Here is a 24,940-nt window from a genome sequence, read left to right as displayed (position 1 = left end):
GAGTTCTGGTCTTGTCTCAGCTAACTTTGCCAGCAATTTTGTCTTACTGGCGTTTTGATGATAAAAAACCTTGCTTACTAGAGATTACAACGAAATTGACTAAAAAAAATAAGTTTGCCCTCATTCAATCATTCCTAGTATAATTTTATCGTTGCCGTTTAATCTCTAGTAAGCCAGGTTGGCTTACTAGAGATTACAACGAAATTGACAAGTCATGATTAGTATGGCGAAACCATTTCTTAGTTTGATTGCTATAATTCTATCCTGTACGGATATTCATACCCTACGTGTTGACCGTTATCGTCACACAGCATTTTAATAATTTGATCGTAGTTTTCATGTTATGGTAATTTGAATTAAGCTCGTGAAACCTTCGTACAGTCTGTAACTTCCGCACCGACGCTGCTTTCCTATCTTCGTCGTTATTGACGTGACAACGTCTTATAATTCGATAGAGCCAGCTGCACGCACGAAATAACATGACTCATGCGGCGTTACCTCGCTCTGAGGCGTTCCATGTAAGGCTTGAAGTGCAAGCGAGAGCACGGAACGAGCGACAAAGAAGCACAATCGGCCTTTGTTGTCACGTTCAACTATCGTCAGTAAACCGACTTTACAGACACCAATTTTTTTTTTTTATACGCCTCTCTACTCGCCTACTCAGGAGCAGGGGATTCGAGAGAGGTAACGACGATTTCCGTCTTGTGAAAATGATGTCCTTACGTAAATAAACCTTAGGGCTAGACAGTATATAAAGCACTTTAACTCTTATTTTGTTTCACAAACTTCGGCATTGGTTGATATATTGCTGTCACGCTGTGTCGCGCAGCAGATTCTCGGCCAGTGATAGGAGCATATGATTCGGGAGTAGATAAATTGTGCTTTCATCCATTTTGCGAGCGTCTTCGCCCCTTCACTGAATTAGTACCGTCCCCATAATATCCTCAATAGGAGGTATAACTACGGATCACTGTAACTGGTTTCGCTGGCAGCGATGTTCACGATGCTACATGTCGAGCTGCATTTTTTTTCTTACCTACCCACTAGATTAAGTATTACATATGTACCTACCTTACCAATTTGTCATTATACTTTTTTTAGTTTAGCTTTTTTTTTTTTATTCTTGATTTTGGGAGTTTTTTCCATTTGGAAAATGCCACTCCGTAAGGCCACGTTAGGTATTTAACTACTTGTTTGCGTAAGGCCTTCTTGTACAGCCGTAACAGTGCCCTAGCCTCATCCGACGGAGGTTGGGATAGGGCACCGTTACAACCGCCGACCTGGCGAAGAATGGGAAATCTATTGCAGATCTCCCATCTCTCCGCCTCGTTCCGCACACATTCCACTAATAAATGGTGTATGTCCTCCGGTCTATCACAATCGGGACAGTCAGGTGATATGACTTTTTTCATTAAGTAACCTTTATTTAGTGGAATGTGTCCGGAACGAATACGCATCAAATGTACACAATCCTTTCTATTTAAGGAACAGTTGCTAACCCAAGGTGTAAGAGGCTCCGACTGAATAGTACGGTACCAGATACCTTTGTCTCTCGAACGTCGATCAAAGTACTCATTCCATAACTTTACGCACTTATCTCTTACCACATTTGTACAGTCTGTATGAAAAGGGAATACTTGTAAAAAATCTCCTTCGTACATTGCCTTGTCAGTGAGCTGGTCCACCTTATCATTTCCATGTATGCCTATGTGAGATGGAATCCACTGAATTTTGATATTTTTATTTTGAGACCTGAGTTAGAATTTCTTTAATAATTTCGTAAGCAATCGGACTGAATTCCGAAAGGTCGGCGGTTCAAAGCCCACCCGTTGCACTATTGTCGTACCTACTCCTAACAGCTTTGCGCTTAGTTGGAGGGGAAAGGGGAATATTAGTCATGATTAGTATGGCGAAACCATTTCTTAGTTTGATTGCTATAATTCTATCCTGTACGGATATTCATACCCTACGTGTTGACCGTTATCGTCACACAGCATTTTAAAAATTTGATCGTGGTTTTCATGTTATGGTAATTTGAATTAAGCTCGTGAAACCTTCGTAGTCTGTAACTGCCGCACCGACGCTGCTTTCCTATCTTCGTCGTTATTGACGTGACAACGTCTTATAATTCGATAGAGCCAGCTGCACGCACGAAATAACATGACTCATGCGGCGTTACCTCGCTCTGAGGCGTTCCATGTAAGGCTTGAAGTGCAAGCGAGAGCGCGGAACGAGCGACAAAGAAGCACAATTGGCCTTTGTTGTCACGTTCAACTATCGTCAGTAAACCGACTTTACAGACAACCAATTTTTTTTTTTTTTATACGCCTCTCTACTCGCCTACTCAGGAGCAGGGGATTTGAGAGAGGTAATGACGATTTCCGTCTTGTGAAAATGACGTCCTTACGTACATAAACCTTAGGGCTAGACAAGTTTAGTTAGTTAGTTTCACAAACTTCGGCATTGGGCAAATATTGCTGTCACGCCCTGTGTGTCGCGCAGCAGATTCTCGGCCAGTGATAGGAGCATATGATTGGGGAGCAGATACATTGTGCTTTCATCCATTTTGCGAGCGTCTTCGTCCCTTCACGTCCCGTCCCCATAATATCCTCAATAGGAGGTATAACTACGGATCACTGTAACTGGTTTCGCTGGCAGCGATGTTCACGATACTACATGTCGAGCTGCACATTTTTTCTTACCTACCCACTAGATTAAGTATTACATATGTACCTACCTTACCAATTTGTCATTATACTTTTTTTAGTTTAGCTTTAGTATATTACGAATCAGATTTTTGATGCACTAGAGGTCGAAAAATCTGCTTGCGGATTGTATTTGTGAGGTCTGCTCACGCAGTTACTTTGCAGTCGGTTCATCATGGCTCTTATAAATTATTTGAGGAAAAAAAACCCTCTCTCTCTGGAGTCCTGAGGAATTCTGTCGCACCCCTCTAATAAGACCACCTTCAGTTCATTGATGGTCGAAGGGACTGGATTTCTGGACCGGACCTTTCTCTGGGAGTTCCAAACGCACTCTGATCTGAGAAGAAGCCCACAGCAAACTCAGTCGGTTAATCTTTTTGTTATCACCATTTCACAATATCACGGAAACCTTAGTCCTCCAGTTTGGTGCCTGGTTTGAATTACAGGTGATTATTACCCTGACCCCAAATGTCTCGGTTATACATCCCTGTGTCAAAAGTAAATAGACATGGTAGTTTATAAAAAAATGTTTATTACAACGAATCCAACTCAATTAAAAAATTAAAACGTGGTAATTAATAGTCACACACATGCGCATGCACCGGAATTCAGATCAGCTTCCGTAAACTGATTTACGACGTGGGCGTCGGACACTCCATAGTGTGTCGATGCTCCTTTTTTTCAAATAGGGTTTTTATTCTAGCTTGCATAGAATCAAACCATCATCTGATCTTGTCTTAAATTACTCCATTCCAAGACCTATTCGTCAACTCGGACGCTAGAAACTCGCCCGCGCGGCCGAGTTGGGAAAATAAAATATTAATTATTCTTTTATTATGCGACTCGGCCGCGCCACGCGGTCGAGTTGCCGAAGTAATTTTTTCGTATATTGTATTCGTCAACTCGGCCGTCAATGAAAATAAAAAGCATTATTGTACAGTCAAGTACAAAAGTGGTTCGATTTTAAATATATTTTTCTATAGGTAAAATAAAACAAGCTTAAAAATATAAAAACATGTATATATTTAAAAAATCAACATAGATGTATAAAAAAATAAGCTTAGTCTAATAGGATTCAACAATCGGTATGGACAATTATTAAAGTACATGTTTGACAGACACACTAATGTTTTTATTATCACATAAATCATTTAACTTACACACTAATATTTATACTATCATATAAATCACTTAAAAAATCACAGATCATTTTAAACATCACAGATTAATTAAAAACTTACTTTTTTGAAAAATCACTACAATCAACTGACTAGTATTATTTGTCATAATTATGCAATAGATAAATAACAAAATTATAAAACAAGTCGTTCGATACAGAGATCTATATTTATTTTCCCTTGTTTATATTCATTAATGGTAGTATATATATTTTCATCAATTTCTTGTGTTTCTTTAAGTTTTTTGGTTATGTTAGACCCTTTTTGGTATAATACATTAAAATAATCATCTTCTTTTTGTAATATTGTTAAAAATTGTGCTATACTTTTGGGTTTGGCTGGTATTTTTTTGTTAATAGTAGAATGCCAACTTTCAATCATATTGGTTGTACGATGTTGTGTATTGTAGCAGTTCCATTTATTAAAAAAAAATGATTCTTCACTTAACCACGTTTCTACAAAATAATCATTGAATGAGACTATATTTGGAGTTCTTGGACATTGTGACATTATATACAACCAACCACTTTCTACATCTTCTTTAGGTAGATGCGCCAAAACAGAGCAACGTTTTATATGTTTTCTGGCTAATTTAAATTTGGTTAGGCCTAAATTGTCAGCTCTTTGCCACAAACTTTTCGAAAAATGAAAATGACAACCACTTATTTGTGTTTCAGGGAATGTTTCTGTAATTGCGGACAATGCTGCTTGCTCAAAGTCTAGTACAAATAATTTTGGATTAAATTGAGGGATTTGGCTTTTGATAAGGTTAAACAAAGTGTTATAGATATTTTTTGTTTTACTTGGCAGCAAGGCATATACCACTGGCATAATATTGTTATACATCTCATTGCTTCCTAAATCAACATGCACGGTGTACAATTGTTGAAAAGGCCTTAAACAACATTTGAAGGTTCCATCACATAAAATAGTCAAATTTGAGCGAGATAATATTGTTCTACAATTTTCATTAGCAAAAACTAGAATTCTGTTTGATTTATAATTATAATCAGCTAATACAAAATTTTTAAATTTTTCAGAAACAATAATTTCACTTGGGGATTTAAAACAGACTTTTGGGACGTCCAATGATTTATTTCTCTTTTTATAAAGCTTATTTTTAACATTCACAAAGTCAGGTATTTTTTTAATCAAATTAATTCCACTGTCTTTAAGTTTTGATACAGTTTCTCTATAAGCACTCGGCACTGGAATAGTATAGTCCGATGTAATTTTATCAATACACTTTCCAAGTTGTATTTCTAATTCGTTGGATGCGAAATCAGGCTCACAATTGTGTATATCCTCTCTTTTAATTGAGTTGTCAGTAGAAGTAACTAGTGCCGCCTTGCACGTGGTCCTTTTTATACAGTACCAAGTGGTAGTACCATCTTTATTATTTCTTTTTTCGTTGTATTTATGCCCCGCGCGAAGAAGCAATCGCTTACCCCTTTGTGATGTCAATATTTGTAATTGGGGTTGATTTTGTAAGCCAGATGGCCCTGGTTGTGATTCATCGCCTGTAATACAAAAGTAATTAATTATAGAAATTTCTTAAGCAAAATAGCATTATTTTCAATTACAATGAAAAGTAATTACATTACATGAGATTTTAGCATGATATTTAATTTTTGCCACAGATTATTATACGCAAACTATTACTGCATGAACAAAATAAAGCACATTCTTTTATATTTTAATCATAAGCAAGCATTTAAGGGACCGTCATGGTTTGAACCGCTCAAATTTCGAGTTAATATGAAAATATATATATATATATCTAGGTACTAAAGTCATACGTGATTGCTTAAAATACATTTTTCTTTTCCTCACACAAAAAAGCACAAACTTGTTGCTAATATGAGATTTTTTAGGACGGAGCCTTAAATAGCAAACAAAAAGTGTTAGAGACAAATGCAACGTGGATGGTTAATAAACCCTAGCGTTAACCTCGCTAAACTTAATTTTTTATTGTTCTCACCTGCATTCATTGTGTTTATAATATTTGCTACTTAATAAAAATCAGAAGACTGGTTGCATTAGCTGTAAAAAAAATTGGATACACTATACATTTTGTTTTAGATAAGTTGTATAGAAATCAAGAGAGTATTTTAGTTTAAATTAAAACAGACGCCGTTACAACAAAGCAGTCAAAATGGCGGCCATCTGCTATTCAAAATTACTGTTTATTAGTTAGGATTACCAAAAAATACGATCGTGGTTAACAGGAGTATGAAAAAAAATAGATACTTAGCTATAATGGAATATTGCTATAAAATTAATATTATAAAATAGTATGATTTGGCTTACTTACCTTTATAAAACTTCACAATTTTCACTTAACACAACACAAGCTCTGTGGCAGCCTTTAAGATGGCGGCCTGATGAGTAAAAGTGACATGGATCATTGACGCGGGCGCAATATATAAAATATACCACATGCGAATATGTACTGAATCTTAAGGCACGAAGGTTTAATTTCCGTTATTCACTTTGATGTTGGGTGTGGTGATTAAGTTGCCAGCTAGGAAAATTAAATACTTGCCTATTTAAAATAATTATATATGAGGGAATAAATTAATATCTTTCAAGACAAATGGGGATAAAAGTAATAAAGGGAACTGTCCAATATTGGCTTGGCGTGGACAGAATTCATACAAAAAAACAATTATACCAAAAATTATCATAAATTAAATCATGATTATTTGTGATTTTCAGTTGTATCAATATAAACTGATAAAATGTTTATTTATTAAGTATTTTAATCCATTAATTATTTAGTTCCGGTTTATTTCCGGTTGGTAATTTGATTATGTCACGTTGCCAGTCTAAAAAACATATAATATTATTAAAAACAAATAATAATCGATTTCAATACATATATTTTTGAATCGATTATTTGTTAATTGATTATTTATATAAAATATTGTTAAATCGAAAACAAAAAGAAAAAGTTATTTCCCAAAGTGCTTTTAGTAAAAATCATTTACTTATGGCGAAAAATCACACAGTTATACTTAGGTAAATTGCTATTGAATAGATAAAAAGCAATATCAATATTGCTCGATTAATTGTAATAACTTCGATTATCGATATTATTCATTAATAATCTATTTTATTGTTTCTCGAAAATGACTTTTATGGCAACCCTAGCTATAGACTTTACTTATCTTTACTCTTTTGACTTGTCATTTTGACAAACTAAATGTCATTCCGCATTCGACATTCGGCTTTCGCTTTCACTCATTGTGGTTGAATTGTGTTTACTATTTAATCGTAGTGAATATTAATTGTTGTCATTTTTGTTTCGTTTCCCGTTTTTTATCTCGACTTTTGCTATTTATAATGGACACCGATGACGCTATTTACGACGACCCTGGCATTCCTACCGGTACCGATCGAAGCCCTAATGTTGACCCCGGACTGAACACGGAACACACGACTCTCACTGAATTGAGATATTGTGTTAATTGTGGTACTGATGTAACTCAAAGGAGAAGGCATAGCCTTGAACTTGTAGAGGTTATGTCCGTAATACGACACTGGATTGCACCCCAAGCGGTAAGTGTTCAATGCACTATTTGCTATTTCGCGCTAATGTTTATTTAGGATAAAGTCGTAGTTATGTTGCTGCATAAGCTGTGCATGAATACATGGTTATTGTCAGGGGATAATACTAGTAACATTTTCAATTTTGAAAGCATATGTATTTTGTACTTGTGTGCAGTAACATCATCTTTATTCATTACTAGCGGTCCGCCCCGGCTTCGCCCGTGGTACATAATATATAGCCTATAGCACTCAGGGATCACGTACATATCCAACGGTGAAAGAATTTTTGAAATCAATCCAGTAGTTCCTGAGATTAGCGCGTACAAACAAACAAACTCTTCAGCTTTATAATATTAAGTATAGATTCAAAATAAAGCAATTTATATATAATATTTTCATTCTTAACAGGTGACTGATAGCACTATAGTATGCCACTCTTGCTGGACTTTAGCTCTCAACCAGTCACACCACTCCACTACGACTAATGATGATCAACCTTCTACTAGTGGTGGTCACCATCGTCGTGTTTGTATTAGTTGTGGATGCTCTTTGATGAGAACAAGATCTCACAGGCTACGTACTGATACTGAACGTGAGGCACGCATTCGAAACATAATAATGGAGAGGATTATGCCCCGTCAGGTAATTATTATATTTAGTATTTGTCACTTATAGCTTCTATATATCTTCTTAATATTGTTAGCATTAATGTACATGAATTCGCTTTGTATCTCATATAATAATTACTAAACAAACGTTTGCTATATTTTTATTTGGCTATGACCAAAACCTTGTTACTAGCGATGAGGTTGATATGATAAGTTTATCATAGTTAAAAAGTCTTGAACTTCATTTTGTCCTCATAATACACAAATACTCTTAGTATATTATACATTATGTATTCTAAGCAAATTAAAAATATGTTCATATAAGTGAACTTTATTTCAGCTGCATGGATCAGATGAAATCTGCCACCCCTGCTGGCAGAGAAGTGATCGATTGTCAAGTCGTACGCTTGAGCCACCTCAACAAGGAGCATCAACCATTATTCTACCGAACCTTAAAAGAGCAGTAGATACCCAAGCACATTGTTTTTTCCCAGACTGTAACTTACTGGAAAGACTAACAGTTCCTAAATGGTTGAGGGTAAAGCTTTTTGCAGATTTTAAGTTTTATGTTCCACCAAATTGTAGAATTTGTACATTCCATTTGCAAAATGATAATTGGCAGCAATTGGAAGATATTGCACAACCAATACAAAGTTTTACTACAGACCATATTGAGGATTTTGCATCATTTATAAATGAAAGGGCCACTATGTTAGATTTTTCCAATATAGATGATATGTCGGAAGATTTTGTACATTTTTGGGTAGGCTTAACAAAATCTCAGTTTAGGCAACTTATTTTTGATGTACCTAGCTTAAGGAACATGCAGAAGGGCTCAATAGCACTTGCTGCATACTTAGTTAAATTAAGAACAGGTGACAGTGATGAAAGACTCGCCACATTGTTTAATATGCCCCGAACAACATTATTGAGATATATGAATAAAGCACGTAATGCACTTAAGCAAGATTTTGTTACAAGAAACTTGGGCATAAATAATATTACTAGGGCTGAAATTGCAGCAAGGAATTTGTTAATACCAAATGGACTCTTTTGTGCAGAAGATAGGAAACCCATTGTTATTATGGATGGTACCTATCTATATGTACAAAAGAGTTCAAACTATATGTATCAAAAAGATACCTACTCCTTACATAAGTATAGGAACTTAATGAAACCTTTTATAATAGTGTGCTGCGATGGGTACATTGTAGATGTAATAGGCCCATATCCAGCAACAACGTCTGATGCTAATATAATGTCAAATGAATTCAGCGATGAGACAAAACCATTACGGCAATATTTTCAACCTGGAGATATTTTCATACTGGATAGGGGTTTTAGAGACTGTTTGCCATTGTTAGAACAGAACAATTATTCTGTCCACACCCCTGCATCCTTGCAAGAAGGTGAAAACCAGTTATCAACACTAGCAGCTAACCAGTCTAGAATGGTTACCATTTGCAGATGGGTTGTTGAAGCAGTAAATAGCATTTTTAAACAATCTTTTAAGCTTCTAAGGCATGAATTTTTTAACGTTGCATCAAGACATGCCATGACAGATTTTACAGTAGCTGCAGCGTTGATAAATAAGTTTCACCAAAGGATAAGGGATAGGGATGATGCAAGCCAAATCCTTGAAATCATAAATGAAAAGCTTTACATGAACAATGACCTAGCAGATTATGTTATCAGAAATAATTTAAATAGAAGGCGAACACAATTTTTAAATATCAATGTTGACATAAACAATGTACCCTTTCCCAGACTGGAGCTAAGCGATTTAATTCTTATAGCTTGCGGGACCTATCAATTAAAGCAAGCCCGGTCCTACTATGGGGAGCACATTAGAGGTGATGGTTCCTATACAAAAGTATGTAGAGACATGGCGGGTAACCTATTGGAAGGTTTTACTGTAACTGAGAATTCATCATTACTGCGAGGTAAGATCCACAGCAGGCACATCAGTAGAAAAATATATTTTGTTTATATTTTATATGAAAATAATAGGTCAGGCAGAGAAGCCATAAAACAATATTGTTGTAACTGCATTGTGGGTCGACAGACAGTAGGTTGCTGTGCCCATGTCATGACAATAATTTGGTTTATGAGCTGGGCAAGGTATCAAGAGTCAATAAATCCACCTGCCCAGTTCCTAGATAATATTCTATTAACATACGAATCAGAATAAATAAAATAAAATAAATGGATTTTTAATTTGAAACCCCTTCTCATAAACCTCCATAAAAAAAAATTAGGAACACCTGGACACAAAACTTTATTAATTTTCTAATTTCTACTTGTTAGTGCTATTATCTTACAATGTAATTATTATTCTCAGTGACTGTCCACTTCAAGCCAAAACCCCCATACAAAGTGGACAGTCTTCTTTCGACAAATATTAGGCGTAGATCGGTTTTATGGTAGTAGATTATTGGTTTTAAAAAAGAAAAGCTAACCAAGTGTACAAGTATATTGAAAGAATGAAAATTTGATGTCTCGTTCAAGAAAAATTAAAGGCGAATGACGAAGACCTCAGTTTTGTCAATTTTAGAAATTACAATGTAGTAATTTCATATGATATGAAAACAGTTTCTGCAGGTAGGAGTTTCTCTCAATATTTTTTGTAAATAATTAATTAAACTGAATTTTTAATTTAAGCCTTACAACATTGCACACCAAACCTCTCGTCTTCCTTATCACAATAATAATACTGATTATTAACGCCCTTATAGAAACCGGTTACTTTGGCGCAGCGTCGGCATACATACATTTTGTGACGCGTGATCTTGATAGGTTAATTACAGTAACCCTGTCTGTTTGACATTGGTTTGACGTTTTTCATCGATACGCTGTATTACACACTCAGAGCAAGCTCCCTTAACTTGGCGGCGAAAAATATTCATTTTTAATTATTTTTTTACTAAATCGTTTGTTCGTCGTTTGTTCTTGATTGTTCGATCAAATTTGATGTTTGTTCGATATTCATTTTTTTATAAATTATTATCAAAATTTTGTCCTTAGGTTAATCCAGCTCTTAGGGTGCCTTTCCACCAGAGATGTGCTATGCTACGTTCCATCAATCATATTCATTGGCCAGTGCTATGCTATGTGCAGCAATGAATATGATTGGTGGATATCAGACGCATCTATAGCAACGTAGCATAGCGTTCAACTTATTCTGGCTAAAAAAATAATTGTTTGTTTTAAATATTTTATAACGTGAATGTACTTCTTGTATTCGGCCGAGATGACGAATAAACAAATTCACAAAAATGAATTGTATTGACTCGCCCGCATAGTAATTAAGCCTACGGCCGAGATGTATAATAAAATAATAGGTATAATTAAATCTTCCCAACTCGGCCGCGCGGGCGAGTTTCTCAAGTCCGAGTTGACGAAAGGCTCCATTCCAATATAACCGTATTTATTATGTAAACATCAAGTTATTTCTAAACACACATTAAGAATAATTAATCATTCCTTAACTAACATCGCCTCTAATTCTTTTTTATTCGAGGGCTTTCCAGGTCTTTTTGCAATATTCATTAGTAAAATGTGCCAGACATTCTCAATAGGGCGAAATCAGGCGAATGACCTGGCCACGGTAGAAATTGAAGCCCTTTTTGAGATTTCCAAGCAGTAATAATTTAGCTTGATCTAGCAAAAACTGTTTGAACTGGACGGACGGGAACTACTATTTCGGTTACATTGTGCGAACATAGCTATGTTCACACGATGATGCTGAGATGTTCAGATGATGCTGAGAATGGTGGTAATGATAGGTGAGATGAAGCCGCCATTTTTGAAGACTTCTTCTATCGCCAAGAGCCCGGAGGTTTAAAATTCCAAGTTAGCCCGCGTCTATCTTGGACTGCATCATCACTTGCCATCAGATGTAGATATCATGTAGATTGTAGATGCATCAGATGAGATCGCAGTCAAGGGCCAACTTGTATCAGACATAAATAAATTGTGAAACGACTTTGCTCAATTCCTTCAGATGATTTGACATTTTCATTTTTCTGTGCAACTCGTACACTTTGTACACCGTTTGGGCCCACAAATGGATTTACAGGGTCACTATGATTTACCTTTTTATGTATGTAACCACACTGGACCAAACAATTGTAATTTTTCCATATCCCGGTTCGCACAATTGTGCCCCCTGTCATGTTTTTTTATATTTTCATTTACATTTTCTGTGTAAATCTAGATAATCTTGAAAAGCTGATGAGATTGGAATCCAGCCCAAACTCGGGTTAGTAAGAGAACCGTTGGGTACTCTTAAGTTTTTATCCTCTACGCCATTTCTGTATTCGAACCCACGACGTCTTCTACTAGGTACATAATATTATATCGCTGGAAGGATAAATCAACTCTCCTGTCTTTTGACCAATGAGTCTTGATTGGTGTGTCTGTCCGATAATGATGCACTTATGCACGTATCGCCCTTCATATTTTGTTATTAGTTTGTGGGCGACAAATCCTATATTTCACTTTTACCCGATATTCACCTTTTTACCATAGTGCATAAGTATGCAAGTGTAACTATTTATTTATTGCGTTTTACCCTTGCTTGGAATCGAACCCAAGCCCTTTTGGACCACTACAGGGATATCTACTCATGTGACACATATCCACTCATGTGCCAGTTTCCACATTCTTTATTTTTTTCTATTATTAAAAAAAAAACATACCTAGGATGTCATTACATTTGCTTATCCATCTCACCAGGCTACAAAACAAAAACAAATTAAATTAGCAACACACAATAAAAACATATTTACAAAAATAATACTTACACATACATAATTCAAATTGATTTATACAAAAATAATAGTATTATAATTAATTGAACCTATTATTATTTATTATACAATAACGATTGCTTATTTTCTAGCATAATCTTGCTATTTATGATCTTACTCAGACGAGTATGGAAAACATTCAGCTGCGAAATTTTTTTTGTATGTAGAGGTTCATTGAGCAATGCGCAGTGCACAGACCAGCGGCGCCGGCGCCTGCGCAGCCGTTGCTGTTCTACTCCTTAAGGCTACCGGCTCCAAACACCGGGATATACCGAGAGTGTGTGTGTACCGACGTGACCACCACAAAGTGACCCCCGTGGCGTTTCAACGATTACTATTTCATTCATTATCTATAATTAACTTAGCTTTAGTTAAAAGTTAATTCATTTTATGGAATTTCTTTCTCATGCACATGTCGTACCAATTTTCTTTAGTTTCAGGGTTATATTTATTTCGAAATATGTTTGATCTATTGAGTCCACTATTGCCATTACTTTTGAATAAACTACTCTTGGGGATCTACCCTTTAAACGATTTTCATCTTTTATGTAGTCATTTATGAAATCGTCCAAGTTTTTTTAATTTAAATTTTGCCTCTTCTCAACAAATAACCGCTTTTTTTTTAAATACTGCTTGTTCTGCTTGGTAACGTTGTTGATTCCTCGTGGCAGCAATTTTTTCTATATTAATTGCCTTCTCTATGCTTAATTTTTGAAGTAGTTTTTCTATGCTTCCCGGGAAATCTTTCCCTGCAGTTTTAGGACTATGTGCGCCATCTCCAGAAATGGCAAGCCACAGTATGAGTTCCATTTGTAGTTGTATTTTGTGAAGCTGTTCTGCCCAAGTTAAGCATGCTTGATCCAACTACCACGCCGCCGTGCCCTTCTCCATCTCTAAGCGCAGGAGGTCTTTATCGTGTGGGTAGCATCGACTGCAGTGGTGTATCAAAATGCAGCAAAAATTGATGCTTCATGGATTTGCATTTAAAACAGAACCAAGAGAAGTCACTTACCGGACTGAGGAACACGCAACGATGTCAGGAGACCCCTCTGCTCGCTGGCAAGGTCCAAGATAATTTTGTGGTCCCAGATGGCAGAACTGGTCAATTATATAATTTTTATGCCGCTGAGCCGTTGGATGCTCGCTTTTCGTATCGCGGTTCGCGGAAAGATGTCGGTGCGTGTCGATTGCGAATGACAGCTTACAGTACTGTTGTAACTAAGTAATAGAGCAATACCCTGCAGTAGGATAGCGATGTAGGAACTTAGTAAATGATGCAAGTATATAACTAATAATAATAATAATGTTTATTTACCAAAAAACGTTGACAAACGTATGATTTGGACCCCTAACTCCCATAAAAGTAAAAACTGTGCAATGGGAGTTAATTTTAATATAGTTAAAGTATTACTTTATTGATTTTACTTATTTACTTAGTACAACTATTATAATAGTTAACAACGCTATTCTCACAACTTTGCTCTTATTTCCTCCGCAACTCCATCGAGACTGCCGGCCAGAAACTCATCTTCCATCAAGCTTGCAGCCGTCAAGGTGGGAGGAAACAGGTCTGATTGGTTCCCGCCGTTTTGCGTCAACCGACGTTAACCAATCACAGAATGACAACTCTGATTGGTCCATTAAAAAAAATAAAGTTGCCAACGTAAAATAAAATCATAATGAAATTGCTGGACTTCGTCTGCGATGGCGTTTGCTGGCGCGCGTGCTGTGCTTGTTTGGAGTGTTTTTTTTTTGTTAAGAGTGGCTGGTTTTTGTGTTGGTGTTTTTTGGTGGTGGAACTGACTGGGAAGCGCTCTAAAGGGGCGCCGCGCGTATGTCGGCGGGCGCCGGCGCAGACGGAGTCCATACTTGTATACATTCAATAACTTGAAAATATCACAAACTTGACATTGGCTAATCAGAGTAAAGCCAGATTTAAAGAAAAAAAAAACTGAAATTGCTAGTTGGATTAAAATCCTAACATAAGTGTTGCCGGTTTTAGCGGTGTTCTACTTTTATAAGCGGCCACATTGTGAACACTGACTTGTTGTAAACAAGAAATATACGAATTTAGGGAAAAAGCTGGTTTGCGCTAGGAAAAATTAACCATAAATAAAACTAAACGAAAGTACGAAACAATAGGTACTGTCTGCAGCAAGTTATAAAAACGTACTTACCTACTTAATAAGAAAGTATGAAATATTTATAGGTTAGGTATAAGGAAACTACAAAAATTAATAAAAAAATTGAGTATATTTTTATTAATAATTGATAATTTTATTAATAATTGAGTATATTGAGTTAGTTTTTAACGAAGCGAGGATACCTATTTGGAAGTGAAAACAATATCTCGCATACATCTTCGAATTGACGGCCCAGGCCCATCAGTTTCCCTGTCGTATTTTTTTTTTCCTTGTCGCTATGACAAGACGTCACCGCACCCCTGACGAGATGTCAGAGACATTTTCAGTACCATTATTATCTACATATACATAGGGTTGCCAGATGTGTTGAAAAAAAAAACCGGACCAGTTTTTAATTTTAATATTATTAACATAAAATTAACTTACCTAAAAAGGTAACTTTCTATCTTAACTAAATTTACATTGAATAAGAAAAAAAAACGATCAAAAGAGAAGAGAAAATCATTATTTCCAATAACAGTAGGTAAATCTACTTAAACTTTTTTAATATATTTTGTATTAGATGCCACTGCTTTCAATAAAGATGTATTGTCTGAGATGGCATCTTTGAATTCAGTGCAACTAGCAGATATATTAAAGAAAACGCACAATTCACTCTTCACAGTATTAACGGCGAGACGATTTCTTTCGTCTGTCCATACATTTCCCATGACGCTAAAGATTCGTTCCACAAAAGCATTAGATATGGGAATACTACACACATACTGCACTATTTTCAATAAATTAGGCGCTGCTTCGTTGGTAAAAAACTTGCACCACATATTAATAGAGTTTCCTTCAAGTGAAGAGAAAACACTTTGAAGTGCAGCCAGTTCTTCATAAATGTTTTCAGGGGGATTTTGCTGCTTCCATGGAGACAATGACCATAACTCAATCAATTGATCCAGCGTAGGAAATCTTCCGCATTCGAGATCTAAACAACTAAATGCCTTATAATTGTTATTTTCAAAAGAATACCACTGTTCTATATATGCTAGTGCTCTTTGGTAAACTATTAGAGCGTTTTTAGTAAATTCTCTTGATTGATTTTCTGAAAGATAGCCTTGTCTTAATGCCATATGAACTTTCATTCCGAAATGTTTGTCACTTATTCTCTTTGCAATACTGTCCCGGAATTTCACCATTATATTGTGCAAATGAAATGCTGCTGTGGTACGTTTTTCTAACAAAAGTAAAATTTCTTGAAAAGAAGCCATAAAATTATGAGTGAAATATAAATATAATTCATTGTAAGTAGGAGTGGTTTCACTTGCAATTTCGTCTACTTGATCAGACAAGATAGCCCAAAGAGCCCTAGGACAATTATCAGAACCTTGTTCTAAGAAGTACCTTTTCAATGGTCCCCACGACAAAAGCATCCTATCAAGAGCTTTAAACAAACTAAGCCATCTTGTAGGAACATGTCGTATAACTTCTCTGTATTCGCTCTCAAAGAAATCAAAGCACGCCTTCAACTCTTCTCGTTTCTTCGCGGAACAAGAAAACTCTGCAAATACTTTCATCACTATATTTTCGACATCAACAGGCATTACTTTCAAAGCGTTTTTTGCGCAGTTGTGAAATATGTGGTCATTACAGTGAGCAGCTATAATTTCATTATTTTCTTCAGATTTTAGCTTTTGAAAAACGGAATTATTAACTCCAAAATTTACAGAGGCATTATCTGCTCCATATGCTGTTACTCTACTCCACGACAGTTGTGAATTATTCATGACTTGACATAATTGTTCCTTAATAGATCTTGAATCTTCGAATGAGTCTTCATAAAAGTCCAAAATTTTATGACAAATACCGTTTCTTGGTGAGAAATATTGAATCGCAACTGGAAAGAACTTTCTGTTTCCTTTATTAGAAGCATCGGTAGCAATGGAAAACGGAACTTCATTCTTTAAATCCTCCTGCACAAGTTCCATCGAATATGGATATAAAACTTGGTTTGCGATAGCAGTACATTTAGTGCGTCCTCCTGTCATTTGCTTTACGATATCTGAATCTATAATTATTTTTTTTTAAACTTTAAATGAGCAATCTTGAGCAAGATACGAAATATGGTGCTTGATACCATGATAAACTTCAGTCAATTCGGCAATACTAACTTTTTCACTTTGTGCGCTGCCTTTTCGAGTAAAGAAAGAACTCATTCGCTGAGACATGGCTGCAGCACTTTCTGAATCTTTGTGCTTCTTTGACGCAGCGTGATGCGTTAATGCTTTCAAGCCATCATAAGCCACCGTGAACTTATTTTTACACAATTTGCAGTAGCCTTTTGTGTTGTCTTCGTCACATTTATTTAACCACGAAAATCGAGATTCCCAGTCAACATTATAGTGGCAAACCCTTCTTACTTTTTTAGGTGGAGTTTCTTTACTTGTTGATGCTTCCTCGTCTTCCATTTTGATTGACAAAGCCACACACAAACAAGATAACGATGAAACACAGCACAGGAAACAAAATATAATAACAATAATAACACGCTGCAAGCGTCGCTAAAAATACTTTAGGGCGCGACTACTCTCACTAGTCACTTGTAACTATTAAGCGACTGAAGTGAAACAAGTGCGTGGGAGCGGGTCGGGGGTGGCGGGCGGCGCGTCGAACGAAGCGTTCGAGAGTGGTTTAAGCGCCAGGTGAATGAACTACTCGTAATTTTTACTAAAACCGGACAATCTTTTGTCCGGTTTACCAAGATTTTCTTGACTGGACAAGCATAAAGAAAAACGGACTGTCCGGTCGAAAACCGGACATCTGGCAACCCTACATATACATTGCTGCCATCTAATAGGAAGCTCATTTATGCCTTTGCGATAGAACTCTGCTGATCTAGATTCGACAAACTGTGTGAAAGCATTTTGCACTGCCTCCTGAGAATTATTATTGGCCATGTCCAAAATTTCGTTCTTCTTTTCATACGCTTTATTAAAACACCTTCTTCAGTTGCGACTATTTTCCCTGGATAAATTTTTTCGTCCCACCTGATAAGAACATCCCTTGGTGAGTCCCATGTGACTTGCCTGGTATTTGTACTTTAGTCAACCAAAAAGGTCAAAATCGGCGGAAAGTATCTAAGGTCACTTAATCAGATAGTTTAAAAGTGTTTCTTCTTCATAATGTTTGTTTAGTAATTAATTTCCAAAAAAGAAGCCTCTTTTTTGTAATTTCAGGAATTTGGGCGTTTTTTAAGAACATAAATTAGCTTAAGGAGATGTCTGAACTTTTTTAGTTTGTCCTTAAAATCTCTTTAAAACTTCTCTTCTTTCCTATTCGAATTTTTAGTGTTTCATGTATCTGGCTATTTTCGCATATAGTATTGCTCCACGTCTTCTTAATCGCCACTTTATCCGAGCTGCTACCAGGTCCCTATACTCATTATTCTCCGCTCCTCAGCCGACAGGGTCGTTCTCTTTTCACCGTTTTCTTCTGCCGATGAATATCACAATTCCAATGCTTGTTGAAGCCACTACTTCAATAGGCTGTGAGTTTAACATTTCCTCCAAGTCGGTTTCAGTCAAATCTTCATCTTGCGATTCAAGCAAGCGGAGTTTGATTCTATCTATTCGAACCCATATCGTCCTATTTCGATTTCTACTTCGTGGTCGGTGTCCTCCCTGCTGTTACTAGACGACGTTGCCACATCTGAACTGTCTCCAATAGGTTTTTGAAACCAATCCTTGATAGTACATTAATTTCAGTATATCTATTTTAATAAAAATATCTGGGCTTGAATTGAAATTCTCGTTACATACATTTTCACTCAAATTAATACACATATTTGTCTGGTCTTTTATGGACTCTTTAGATCCAATGTCTGTGGAGTACTCGTGCCCAGTAATATTGAGCACTTTTGTCCTCATCTCTGAAATCGGTGGCACTACAGAGACGTTCCCGGTGGCGCTGCGTCCCTTAGCCGCTGCAGCATTCTTATTAGGTGCCCCTTTATTCCAAGTCCTTCCATGTCATTTTTGCAGGTAGTTATTTTCTTTTGATGATTCATTCTTACAAATTACAAGAATGATTCTTCTTTATAAACAATTAGAATTGAATCAAGTAAGTGTGTAGGAAGTGAAATGGATTCTTGGTATCTAGCCTAACTCATATACCATTTAATTGACATTATATGTATTAGGACTTAATAAAAATACTCTGCTGGAAGCTTGAATAACTGTATTTAATTTAGGTTCAGAGCTAACATGTCGACTTCTTGAAACACTCAATCAAACCTCACACACCTAGGTCGGACATATTGCCACCTACCTAAACTCTCCTTGCAGCCGGGAACACAACAATATTTATCTGATGGCATGATAAAAACGTAAGTAAATTTTTTAGACAAAACCAAAGACTAACAAAAACGTGACAACAAAGGCCGATTGTGCTTCTTTGTCAGTCGTTCCGCGCTCTCGCTTGCACTTCAAGCCTTACATGGAACGCCTCAGAGCGAGGTAACGCCGCATGAGTCATGTTTTTTCGTGCGTGCAGCCGGCTCTATCGAATTTTAAGACGTTGTCACGTCAAAATTATTAACAGATGTGGAATTTCGCAGTTTTCCAAGAAGAAGAATACGCAAGGGAAAAATCCAGTTGAAGCGTGGTCTTGTAGAACTTAGCAAGGCGCGTCCAACGGTGTAATAAAAGATGTACACTTTTCGACACTTTGTAGAGCTTACAAGCCTGCAACTTTTGGTGTATCACACTTGTAAATCGGTTCAGGAAACCCCACTTTTTAAGGTTTTTAAAACTTTGAAACACGCGGAGCGACCTCGGAAACACTCAAAACACGTGCGCCTTCAACTACGGGCGGGAGCGGAGAGAATGTACCTTAACCTGTATTGACTCTAGTCGGGATTCTGATGCAGTCCCCTTTTTTACACAATTACGGACGAGGGGGGGAGAGGTACTCGCAGGTTCAACGAGCCTCACTGCCAGCACCTCCTGTTTTGTTCGCTGATTTTGGTGCTGGTTTGCATTGCCCACCCGTCGTAAGCGTTTTTCCACGTTCCGACGTATATGGCGAACGGCCGGCGCGTAGTATTTATGAGCGAATGGCAGGAGGTGTGGGAAGCAGGGACGGTGCGCGTCGCCTGCGCGCTGATTAGCTACCGATCGTGGAATATGGACATGTCTTGAAACGTTAGTGTTATTAAGTATTAACATTTGTGACGGGGTAGGCCGTCATAGGAATAGGTAAAATAAAAGTCCCGGGTGTGGGTCGATCCAGCCTTTACTTGTCTTTTCCACCGCACGCACCCTGCAGTTTGAGTTAGACAGAACGAGACTGGCCTGCTCCAGGAGGGAATCCGTGGCCTTCTGGGGTTCCGCCAGGCAGGTTATCGTCGTGCGTCCAGAGGCAGCTCCTCTTCCGCCAGGCAGAAAGACGGCCGTTGCGTTTAGCGCCTATCAGCGGACCTGGAACCCCAGAGTGGGTAGCGTAAGGAGAGGCCAAGTTGCTCGTCCGCCATGGTTGTCCACGGTCCAGCGACCGCAAGCAACACTACAGCGCACACAAAACAGTTTAGTTTACAGTGTAGGTTATTGGAACTCACCCCAGCGGGTCCCTAAGGAGCACAAGCACACTTGTATTTTAGACAGAGGTTAAAAGGACGTGTAGTGCGTTTATTTTAGTTTCTATATCGCGAAAAACGACCGTCCGTGCCGAGTCCGTGTAGCGAGTGAAGCGCGCGTGCCGCGCCGGCAGCCGCGCGTCGCGGCCCGTGTGCAAAACCAGTTGCTAGTAGGTAGGGTTCGGTAGCCGCCCGCGCACTGCAGTTCAGAGCATGAAAAAAACCCGGGTGGCGCGAAAGAAGCTTGCGGGTTCCGCGGTGATATTATATAGGCTTTAAAGTAAACAACTTATAACGTTACACATTTTAGAATTTTCCATGAATGTTATCACAATATCAACTGTTAAATTATTATTGATTGAAAACATAATTGAGAATCATAAGTTGGTCAGTGGTTAAGTCAAAATTAATGACGTTTAGACAGGGTAAAATAATGAATATGTTAGTATGTTAATAATAATATTATATCGACGTCTCATAAGCTTTTTTTTAAAATTTATTTATCTAAATTAATTTTACAGGGCTCTTACATTTTTTAACTCGCCAAACTGGTGGGCCAGTTTGTTGGCGAGATAGTGGTTAACGGAATAAAAACATTTATTCGGGAGCCACTTAATTAGTTTTTGAATTGCATTAAATCGCCATGGCGTTGGCCATTCTTCGTATTTTCCGTCGTACGTCGACAGCTGTATTTTAGGCAACCGTGCTACATGACACGATTGGCATTCGAACTTCAATTACTGGAACTGGCTTTGTTTGGCTTTTTTTTACATAGAATTCTTCACATGACTCGATTGGCACTTGAACTTCAGTTACTGAAACTGGCTTTGTTTGGCTTATTTTACATAGAATTCGTTGTTGACAAAATATGGCAAGTTACCTCTCTGCTCCCTTGTGGTGCACCTTATTAAATCTTGGTGAGCTTGCTTGAATGTTTGCCAATATTCATCCATAGACTTAATTCTGGATCCTGTGACGGGGTAGGCCGTCACAGGAGTAGGTAAATAAAAGTCCCGGGTGTGGGTCGATCCTGCCTTTACTCGTCTTTTCCACCGCACGCACCCTGCAGATGAGTTAGAACTGAACGAGACTGGCCTGCTCCAGGAGGAATTCCGTGGCCTTCTGGGGTTCCGTCAGGCAGGTTATCGACGTGCTTCCAGAGGCAGCTCCTCGGCGTTTGAGCGTTGCACCAGGCAGAAAGACGGCCGTTGCGTTCAGTGTCTATACAGCGGACCCCAGCGGGTCCTTATGGAGCACAAGCACACTAGTATTTTAGTCAGAGGTTAATTTAAGGACGTGTAGTGCGTCTATTTTAATTTCTATGTCCAGAACAACGAACCGTCCGTGCCGAGTCCGTGTAGCGAGTCAAGTCGCGGCCCGTGTGCAAAACCAGTTTCTAGTAGTAGGGTTCGGTAGCCGCCCGCGCACTGAAGTTTGAAGCATGAAAAGCCCGACCGGCGCGAAGGAAGCTTGCGGGTTCCGCGTTAACTATTTATTTAATTTTTAAGGAACAAGTTACAATGTTACAATCCCGGATACCCCTTTGTGAGGCGTTCTTTAGGGCATTTCTTAAGGTTGATTTTAGACTTTTGGAATAGTTGCGCCGTATCATCTAGAATGCTTAGAACTTCGCGCGCCACATTGGCGTGCGCCTTGCTAATTAGCGTAGGTATCTTTACTCGACGCGCTTCGTGTTTAGAGTGGCGGTTGGTCGCTCGGCTTGGCTATCTTTCACAAATGTCCTGCTATCCTTCACAAATGTCCTGCTAACCTAATTAACTGGCTAAATTTAAAGCTAAGTTGCTCAAATCATTTGATTCCTCAATAGGATAACGATAATAATTAGTGTCAATCCCTAGCCGTAAGTATATTGTATTTTAGATGATTTAGATAATTTAGCTTAGTTTAACTTAAATTTACTTTAACTTAATTTTCATCTTATTATATTCTTTTAAAATTTATAACTTAGGTATTTTTTCATAGTCCTTAGGTTAGCTATTATATTATATTTTATATTTTACTGTACGACTTATGTTTATGTTAATGCACGCTGTGACTGCCCGTAAGTGGAGTTGCATAAGAGCAATAGAAAGTAAGGAACAAAATGTATAATTAAAATGTGTAACTCTGTGGGCGGTACTATAGTAAATAAACAAATAAACTGCGGGCCATCTGCGTGATGGCTAATCTCTGTAGAGAGACTTACATATATTAAAGTGCACAAGTGTATACGTTATGTTATGACGGGGCGTCTCGGCGTTGGAGAAATAAACACGAAGTTAGATGAACACCCCGTTTATTTATTGTCTTGTTCACACAGTCTATTTGGAGACTTGGGTTATACTGAGTGCGGAACCCTAGTGAAGGGTTTATCGAACCGGAGTCTCTTCTCCAGTCTTTTTCCGAGGTCCAACCGGCAGGCAAACACCGGGTCCGAAGTTGGAGCGGATAGGACTGAAGAGTTGAGAACTGAATTATTGTTGCCAAATGCATCGTTTTATAGGCCCCATACTGCTGATTGATGATTTATTATTGATGTCAATTTGGAAATGGCAAGTCAGCAATATGCGGCCTAGGCTAGGGTTATAACAGTTCGTCACAAACACAGGAGCAATTTCTATTCAATTATACAGGGTTAAATAAAAAATATCAGAAAGCTCTCGGTACGTCATTGTTATCCTGCGAATCTGGGCACACCTCAAGTCGTAAAGTCTCAGATCCGTCTTCTATCTTTTAGCACTAGCTAAAAAGAGAACTGCTTCAACATTGAGGGAGGCTGCTCGTTTCAGCGGACGGGTGGGTGTCTCAATGCATGGACTGGGATTTGCGGTTGACAGAGGTTTCACACCTGTGTCAGGAGTCGGGATGAGTGGGGGCGGTTGTAGGGGTGAGGTGGGTCGAACAGGAGTCATGTCGTCATCCTCGGATTCCGACAGGGCGGGCTACTCGGAAAGCTCGGTGTATGCATGGTAAGATGATTCAACGTTGAGGGAAGAGAAATACTACCGATGTTTCTATTACCTTTGTTATATTTTCGTTTCCCAAATATCGATTCATCAATCTGCACAACTTTGCCGGATTCTTCAATTTTGCCAAAACTTTCCTGTTTATTTAAATAATACAGGACATTAGCTTCGCGGCAATAATTATACCAATCAGCTATAGTTACTGAGGATAAACTGGATTGTATTTCTTGTTTTAATGGCCACGTATGGCCTCATCGTAACTCCAGCTATGTCCATATGCATAAATTAAATAAAAAACATGCCTTATGTCTATTTTGATATTTTCAAAAAACGTTCTTTTTGTTCTAGCAGTTGGACCCATGGTCCAAAATTTTCAACAATACTTATAAATCTTGGGGTGGTTTATTTTCGTCAACTACCCTATTTTGTCACAAAAATAGGGGTTGCATTTAGAATGTTCACCAAATGCGTGTTGATGACATGACAAGAGGTCGGTCAGAAAGTAATTGAATGTCTGAATTATTTTTATGTTTTTTAATACTTTTGCAAATAGTTGCTCGGATTACCTACCCATGATCCAAAATTTTCAACAATACTTAAAAATCTTGGGGTGGTTTATTTTCGTCAACTACCCTATTTTGTCACAAAAATAGGGGTTGCATTTAGAATGTTCACCAAAGGCGTGTTGTTGATGACATAAGAAGAGGTCGTTAAAAAGTAATTGAATGTCTGAATTAATTTTACGTTTTTTAATACTTTTTCAAATAGTTGCTCGGATGCAAAAAATATTTGTTTAGTAACTAATTTACGGTTTAAAGAAGGTATTTCGTATCTGTTGTCAATGCGTTTAGTTTATTACAGAAGTTTCTTAAAAAATGGTTTCGGCACTCCACTTTCTCAACTATGACATCAAGGGTAGGGTTGCGCTTCCATTGTTCTGGAATACGTGCTTGAGTCGCCATCTAAAATTAATCTACCATAAATTAAACCATGCATCAGCTCCCCGAGCCTGCCACGTTTTCATATCGAGACGTTAAGATTTGTGCAAGATTCACTCAAAAAACCTTATCCACGAATGTAGAGGAGACAGACCAAAAGACAGAAACTCGCTATTTACAGTTTTTTCTAATATTATATTAGCCTTTCGTCATTCATTTCCCTAAGCTTTGCTCCACATAAACAACGAGTTTATAGATGTCTTTTGTTTGCTGACGTATAACATTATACTGATGTGTCGAGAGATTGGCGTCAATTATTATTGAGAGAGCATGGTCTTCTGAAAAACCCTCTAGTTTTGGGCGTGCTAAATACTCTCGCCTTTTTTTATATTTGTACCTCGTTGAAATGAGCAGCCACAGA

The 24,940-nt window shown here is 37.6% G+C and overlaps 2 protein-coding genes across 2 annotated transcripts; one reads left to right on the top strand and one right to left on the bottom strand.

Annotated features, from left to right (window-relative positions):
• Positions 1-3,482: 3,482 nt before the first annotated feature.
• On the bottom strand, positions 3,483-6,577 carry LOC123878879. The gene is made up of 3 exons (XM_045926255.1): positions 6,198-6,577; positions 5,865-5,926; positions 3,483-5,403 (listed from the first exon to the last, which is right to left on the bottom strand). The coding sequence occupies exons 2-3, from the start codon at positions 5,872-5,874 to the stop codon at positions 4,019-4,021; spliced, it is 1,395 nt and encodes a 464-aa protein (XP_045782211.1). The 5' UTR covers positions 5,875-5,926; positions 6,198-6,577; the 3' UTR covers positions 3,483-4,018.
• Positions 6,578-6,765: 188 nt separating this feature from the next.
• LOC123878448 lies at positions 6,766-10,470 on the top strand. Its single transcript, XM_045925619.1, has 4 exons — positions 6,766-7,444; positions 7,844-8,077; positions 8,384-9,986; positions 10,385-10,470. Exons 1-4 carry the CDS (start codon positions 7,229-7,231, stop codon positions 10,468-10,470), a joined length of 2,139 nt encoding a protein of 712 aa, XP_045781575.1. The 5' UTR covers positions 6,766-7,228.
• Positions 10,471-24,940: the final 14,470 nt, after the last annotated feature.

This window comes from Maniola jurtina, chromosome 26 (assembly GCF_905333055.1).
Source record: "Maniola jurtina chromosome 26, ilManJurt1.1, whole genome shotgun sequence".
Lineage (NCBI taxonomy): Eukaryota > Metazoa > Arthropoda > Insecta > Lepidoptera > Nymphalidae > Maniola > Maniola jurtina.
This window is presented reverse-complemented; position numbering and strand designations above follow the sequence as displayed.

Excerpts from the sequence above, each read along its gene's own strand:
- LOC123878448 (XM_045925619.1), top strand. The coding sequence starts at position 7,229 with ATGGACACCGATGACGCTATTTACGACGACCCTGGCATTCCTACCGGT. Across the intron at positions 7,445-7,843 it reads ACTGGATTGCACCCCAAGCG|GTGACTGATAGCACTATAGT; the intron begins GTAAGTGTTCAA and ends CATTCTTAACAG. Across the intron at positions 8,078-8,383 it reads AGAGGATTATGCCCCGTCAG|CTGCATGGATCAGATGAAAT; the intron begins GTAATTATTATA and ends ACTTTATTTCAG.